General features: G+C 31.8%; 1 protein-coding gene across 2 annotated transcripts in view; it reads left to right on the forward strand.

Moving 5' to 3' along the window:
• LOC109243810 (4-alpha-glucanotransferase, chloroplastic/amyloplastic) overlaps positions 1 to 5064 on the forward strand; it is an 8931-nt gene extending 3867 nt beyond the window's left edge. Inside the window, exons 6-16 of one of the 2 annotated variants that reach the window (XM_019410806.1) lie at positions 317 to 453; positions 545 to 703; positions 800 to 876; positions 1118 to 1257; positions 1341 to 1372; positions 1448 to 1522; positions 2880 to 2952; positions 3058 to 3146; positions 3341 to 3385; positions 3485 to 3637; positions 4526 to 5064. In XM_019410806.1, the coding sequence (XP_019266351.1) occupies positions 317 to 453; positions 545 to 703; positions 800 to 876; positions 1118 to 1257; positions 1341 to 1372; positions 1448 to 1522; positions 2880 to 2952; positions 3058 to 3146; positions 3341 to 3385; positions 3485 to 3637; positions 4526 to 4630 (1085 nt within the window). In that variant the 3' untranslated portion in view covers positions 4631 to 5064. Of the gene's footprint in view, positions 1 to 316; positions 454 to 544; positions 704 to 799; positions 877 to 1117; positions 1258 to 1281; positions 1373 to 1447; positions 1523 to 2879; positions 2953 to 3057; positions 3147 to 3340; positions 3386 to 3484; positions 3638 to 4525 lie in introns of both variants that reach the window. The other variant, XM_019410807.1, reaches the window with a different exon arrangement.
• The last annotated feature ends 2383 nt before the right edge of the window (positions 5065 to 7447 follow it).

Here is a 7447-nt window from a genome sequence, read left to right on the forward strand (position 1 = left end):
AACAGCAAAGAAAAGAACTAGAAAAAGAAACACGAAAGAGAAAAGAATATATTCATGTGAAATATGAGGGGCTTGGCTAGGAGGGTGTACCTGTTCAGCAACAAAACCATACAATGTAATTAGTTGTTAGTCTTCCAACACAATGAACTTTTGATGCAGTTGCAGATGGCATGTGTTTCTGTCATTTTATATATATTCACTTCAAAATGAAAAATAAGGAAAAAGTCAGAAAATGGGAGGACATAGTAATAATTATAAAAAGTGGTTCAGTTGCTGCCTGTTAGTGCTAAACATCATTTATTCAAGACAAATGCAGGTTGGCTAGAGGATGCTGCTTATTTTGCTGCCATAGACAACTCTTTAAACACTATTAGCTGGTATGATTGGCCTGAACCATTGAAAAATCGCCATCTTGCAGCTCTAGAAGAAGTTTATCAAAGTGAAAAGGATTTTGTAAGACCTCTTTAAATCTTTAGATGCTGACCAAGTTGGATCCTTGAAATTGGGGAAACACTGAACATTGATCTGATTCTACCTGGAACAGATCGACACTTTCATTGCACAACAGTTCTTATTCCAAAGGCAATGGCAAAAAGTTCGTGACTATGCACGATCAAAAGGAATCAGTATTATGGGAGACATGCCAATATATGTTGGCTATCACAGTGCTGATGTTTGGGCCAACAAGAAACATTTTCTGCTGGTTAGTATCTCTGTCGACCTACATAAGTTGGTGAATTACACCTCTACCAACTTCCAATTCCTTCTGATCTGCATAATCCATCTATCTCTTTGGCAGAATAGGAAAGGTTTCCCTCTTATAGTTAGTGGTGTTCCTCCAGACGCCTTTAGTGAAACTGGTCAACTATGGGGCAGGTCAGTGTTACTCTGAAACTAGATTGTTAAAAAAACATTTCTTTTATCTAAAATATCTAGTTGAGTATGGAAGTATATATAGTTATTTCTTTTAGAAGATATACTTGGTGGAAACTTGTTGTTTTAATTGATTTCAGGAATTCTTACTGGCAGATCATATCTTATTTCAATGTTAAATTGTCAGGTTGTTGTGCTATCCAGTATCCACTACTTAGTGTTTTTTTTTTTTTTGGCTAAAAAGCCCGCTCTATGACTGGAAAGCCATGGAGAAGGATGGATTTTCGTGGTGGATACGCCGCATTCGACGTGCAACGGATCTTTTTGATGAATTTAGGATAGATCACTTTAGAGGATTTGCTGGATTTTGGGCTGTTCCTTCTGGTAACTAATGTTGGATGTTTACAGGCTTACATGTAACCTTATATCAGTTGGAAACTCATGTAATTTTTATCATCCATATGCAGAAGCAAAAGTCGCTATGCTGGGACGGTGGAAGGTCAGTTCTGTTCATATTTATTTCATGTTTTGTTCTTAATATGAACTATCTTAATGTTTTATTTTAATGACTTAGGTGGGACCAGGAAAACCGTTGTTTGATGCTATCTTCCAAGCTGTTGGGAAGATCAATATTATAGCAGAAGACTTGGTATGTCTTAGGAGAGCATACTTCAGTTTTTCTCTCTGAAATCTCTCATTTTGCGTCGATGTCTGCTTTAATGGCTCCTACCTATCATAAAGAAATGCCTGCTTTATTGGCTCCTACGATAAAAAATAAATGTCTGCTTTAATGGCTCCCTGGAGCATTCTTTTGTAATCTGGTAGATATTTGAATGGTCAAACACTCACAATAACTTCACCTTTTTGGAAGTAAAAAATATTGCCTTTATAGAAGATAAAAGGAGATTATTGCCGACCCTAATTTGTTTGGGACTGAGGCGTAGTAGTAGTTGTTGTAGAGATAAAAAGGAGAATAAAATATTGCATGTAACCCATTTGTTGGGCAATTTCTGGTTGTATCGGTTAAAAGAAGTAACTTGACAGCAGATCTTCACGAACCTGTTTGTGTTCAAGCAAACGTACCATATATTGTAGCCATTTATCTTTCATCATTGTTTTCTCTCTTTCGGCTTCATTTCAAGGATACAAGTAATTTCTCAAATATCAAGGTGAGCCTATTCCTAGAGGCTAGAAACAAACTGTGATGGCCATGTGAATGTAGATGGCGTTTTCTATTGCATTTGGATTAAGCTCTAACACCCATTCAAGTTGAATTCCAGTTTCATGCTTATGGTCAAATCTAGTCGTTGTAGATGAATTTAATTCAGGTTGAAACAATGATTAGACTTGTTGTGCGTTTACAAGCTGAATGCTTGTTCCATGCAATTGTATGCCTGCCATGGTAAACTTTCTTTTAAAAAATTTCCTCCCCTGTTTGTCAACAGATATCACTAGATCATAGTTATCAGGGAGTTTAGATTGATCTTTGTAGGTTCTTTATCATTCTGAACATTTGTCAGACTGTCATTAAGGAATAGAAATGTATAATGGCATCTATATATTAGAGATTGAGTCTAGAAGATGTCAGCGAGGTCTACATTGCATACATACAACACTCACACATGTGAATGTGTTGTGTATGTATAAATGTATATATATGTATATTTTATTACTGATAAATATATATGTACATTCTATAAAAGATTTGACTATATATACTTCCCAGTCTTACTCAGCACCTACAAAAAGGTATTTTCTCTTTACACCACATACATCTGTTTGCTCTTTCTGGCGTCAGGTTTTTGATTTATTGATATCCAGTTAAGTTATTACGGCTTGATAAGTCCAGTTAAGAAATTTGTACTGTCAGTTTGAATAGTCCAGTTAAGAAATTTGTACTCTGCCAATTTGAATAGTTTTGAGGTAGAAGAGAATTTTTAATTTGTTCATGTAGTTTATTGCTTTATGGTTATATCTTCTCATTTCCTAGTAATGCCAAATGACAGGGAGTAATCACCGAGGACGTTGTTCAGCTTAGAAAGTCCATTGAGGCACCTGGCATGGCCGTACTCCAGTTTGGTAGCTATATCCTCTGTTGACCTATAGAATGTGTACAGAAAGTAGTGCCTGAAATTTATGTGGCAATACTCTTGGCATAAACTTGTTCTTCTTTGCGTCATTCAGGATTTGGCAGTGATGCAGAAAACCCTCATCTGCCTCACAATCACGAGCAGAACCAAGTAGTGTATACTGGAACTCATGATAATGATACGGTAATCATCAGCGCTTGATCTGATTTGTTGTGTTTCTTTTTTTGCATAACAAAACCAAAATTGCTGGCAGCTACAGTTCTCCCAATTGTTTTACCTTTTATTTTGTTGAAAGGTTAAGATAGTTTAACTGTTTACGCTAGATAAAAAAGTTTGTCCAATATTTCTAAGCATTTTCTTTTGTTTGCATGTCTTAGACTCGAGGTTGGTGGAACATCTTGCCACAGGAAGAGAAATCCAATGTTAGTATGATGAATTGACTAAACTGTGTGGTCTTTTACTTTACATAACATGATGACGATGAGCATCAGTTTGTTGATAACTTTAAACTGCTGTATCAGGTATTAAAGTATTTATCAAACATTGAGGAAGAGGAAATATCATGGCGCCTGATCGAAGCTGCAGTTTCTTCTGTAGCCCGTATCGCAATTATACCAATGCAGGATGTACTTGGGCTTGGGAGTGAATCCCGAATGAATATTCCAGCAACTCAGGTAAAGAAAGAAATCTTTTTATATGTAGTGACCAGTGAGTGACCAGAGCTAGCTCTTTATTACGTATAGGCTGGTTGTTGGAAGAGTTAGGTTGAAGTTAGATAAATACCCTAAACCTGCTGTTAACTGTCAATTGCTCTTGGAGGCATATCTGAAGTTATCGTCCTGTTTGTTGTTTGGTCAGCTGAGTGAAGGAGGAATGTTAGATAACTCTGCAGACTCTTTTCTTCCTACTTGCCGCAGTTTTTGGTCTGCGTTCACAGTTCCCTCATGTTTTAACTGTTTATGTGTATATTCATAGCTTATAGCTTCTGGTTCTATTGGCACTTTGGAAGTCTTCCAAGTTCCAGCTTTTAACCAAAAAACTGTTTCCTTGACTGTTGAATCTCACTAACTTTTCAATAGCCTAAGTTCTGATGGCATCTAGCAACCACATCAATATATTAGCATTTACTTGTTTTGGAGTGAAACTGTCATTCTTGCTATCTGTTAGATGAGGAAATGAGTTGTTATCTCCTTGTATGGTCTTGGGCAATCTTCACCTCATGAACAGACTTTTAAGGTTAATTTGGGCTCAAGATCCACTCTCTTGCATGGTATCTGTGCGAGACTTATTCGTGTTCTTCGTTCACCTAATGTTGGGTCCCCATATTTTATTGTCCATGCTTCAGATGTCAGGTCTGTGTGTGTAAGGGGGGGGGGGGGGGGGGAATTACATTGTCCCGCATTAGTTGAGGGAATGAGTTTTCTCTTCTTGTTACGGTATTGGGCAATTCTCCTCCAATGAGCTAGCTTTTGTGGTTCAGTTCAGTGAGGCCCGGATTCATTCTCTTAGCAAATCCTAATTGTGATACCTTTTTCTTTCTTTTATTTTTTCTCTAATTGCAGTTTGGAAACTGGAGTTGGAGGATTCCTAGTTCTACCAGCTTCGACAGCTTGGATGCGGAAGCAAAGAAGCTAAGAGATATACTTGCAACTTATGGGCGGTTGTGATGATGAATGATGGTTAAAGATGTTAATGTGCTCTCTGCATGCTGCTTCCTGCAATGTTTGTGCGCAAGATGGCCGCACATTTTCATAGCTGAAGGACATTCTCAGGCTCGGTACACAAATGTGCTAGGCCATAGAATGAGATCTGCATACACATTGTTTCCGCCACAATTCGCTGCTTCATCACGACGAAGGAATGCCAGTATGTTCATTTTTGTGATCTTTAGGCCCCCCTGAGGAAGCAGATAAGCAGACTAAAACAGACTAGGAGTTCTATTATTCTATATTAGTCGGTAAAAACTACTGATGTTAGAGAAATGCCATATTTATGCAGAAATATGTCAAATGTTAAATCTCTACTGTTCTAAAATAAATAACGCATCTTTTTGTGTCATTTCTATTTGGTGCAAGTGATACAATACTTCTAGTTCTGTCTCTGTTTTTCCAGAAGCTCATTTAAGAAAGTATAGTTCCTTAAATATGATTCTTTTGGACTTTTTCACATCTTTTTTCCTGACGAACTTGTTTCCTTTTCTTATATCTTGTTTAGCATTAGACTAACTGAATAAAATATATATTTACTTCAAATCATCTACTCCATTTTTAAAAACATTTCTTCCTTGAGAAGGATAAAACTACAAAAGTAAATGAAGTGAGCAATTAATTAGCGATGACTTATTGATAAGACGTACCTAGCATGTTTTTCATCCTAACTAGTATTAGTACCCGCGCCATGCGCCGACATAAAGCATATCAAATTTTGATTTGGATTATTTAAAATATGTGCAAATAACCTTAAATTAAACCTTCTATATATAAATTATAAATAGTTATTTGATATTAATTAAGAAGCAGGACATAAAACCATTTTTCAAATCTCATAGTGGATAATTTGTTTTCTTTTTCTACATCTGTAATAATCCAACCCCTTGATTTTGAAACTTGTATTATATTTTACAGTCAATATTAAAGAATATTATACACGTAACATTGTGATCTGTCTTGTTTGAGCACATTAAATTATATTATTTTAACAAAATTCTTACTACCACTTTATTTTTCGTCTCAAATTCAAATATTCTTATCCTTCTACATTTTTAGACATAATTTTTTTCTTTTTTTTCCTTGCTTATAGTTTTTGCATTATTTATTACTTAATATTGTTATACTATAATGTGATCTTTTATTAATCTTGTTTATTACCTTTTTAATAATCATCAATAAATGTAAATAAAATTATTCTTGAAATTTAATGTATTTTTACACTATTATCCACTTACTCGGATCTCTTTCTTCATTTAAATCTATTAATAATATATTTGACTACTATTTAATAATTTAATTTATTTATTTTTAATAAATTTAAAAATATAAGTATCCTCACACTATCTCTATTTTCCTCTTTATACATAATTTTTTACCTATACTCAAAATAAACAAAATTTCAATTTTCTATTCAATTAAAATTCAAACTGAAATATGATATTTTTCTTAAATTTGATAGTTCTCTATTGGGAACATATATATCACATTTTATTTTAAAATATAACTTTAAATTAGTCTAAAATTAATATATAAGTTCTTTTATAATGTTTCAAATCTATTGAATTTTCTTATTATTATTTTTTATATTACATGCATTTATTTTGTAATCTATTGAAACAGATTTGGCTTTTAAGAACTTTATAATCTCAAATTCAAATAGTCTTTCCCTTTCATTTCTAATAGTAAATTTTTAATAATTTAACGTAATTTTGCTATTTTTTAAATCTAATATTTAGTCTTATTACGTTATGTGACTTTTCATTAACTTGTAACTTTATTTAATATAATTATCAACTACTGTTCTTTAATATAATATAGATAAATATATAATTGTTTAATCATAAAATAAATATTAATTTTTTTAAAAAATATTGCTTGAAAATTTTAAATTATTTAATTTTTAATAATATTTTTAAGTATTGTATATTTACTTTATTTTATTTTCTAAACGTATGATTATAAATATCCTCACATTATCTCTAATTTATTTTTATTATTCAATATTAGTTTTTGATTTTATCTATTAGCCTTGAGTTACGTGGACTTATCCATATTATGACTTTATTACAATATAAAAAACCTTCTCATCTCAAATTTAAGTTAGTTTTTACCCTTTTTCTCTATGATAAAAAATCTGAATTTTTATTTTTTCTCTATTTATTATATTATTCAATTCCTAATATTATTACACTGTCATGTGAATTTTTATTAGCTTGTTTGAATTTAATATCTATTTCTACCACACTCATTCTAATATAATATAGATAAAAATTAAATAGCTTTCTCATCTCAAATTCAAATAATTTTTATCATTCTATTTTCTAAATTGGACCTTATTTTCAAAAATTTATGTTATGCTTTCAAACGTAAACTAACTGTACTCAATTCAAATATTAACCATATAAAAATTTTTTCTTAATTGTTTGAACACATTATATCTACACGTTGTAATATTTTACGAATAAAATATTTATTTTCCCGATTTATCAATATTAATATGACTTTATTATTCTTGTTATTAAAATAGTTTTTACTAATTATTTAATTTTTTTCTTAACTTATAAATAATTTTTGTACTTTATGTAAGATCTCATTTTGCTGCTTGAATTTCTTTAATTTTAAACTCAATAAATCTTGAACATCTTAAGTAAATTTAGTTTTATTTTATATTTAACTTACGTCCAAAATATAAATAAGTCATAAAACTTCAATTTAACGTATTTTTATAATTTTTTTCATTTTTTTATTTATAGTTTTTAATTAATTTTTAGTTCT

The sequence above is a fragment of the Nicotiana attenuata genome, unplaced genomic scaffold (assembly GCF_001879085.1).
Source record: "Nicotiana attenuata strain UT unplaced genomic scaffold, NIATTr2, whole genome shotgun sequence".
NCBI classification, from domain to species: domain Eukaryota; kingdom Viridiplantae; phylum Streptophyta; class Magnoliopsida; order Solanales; family Solanaceae; genus Nicotiana; species Nicotiana attenuata.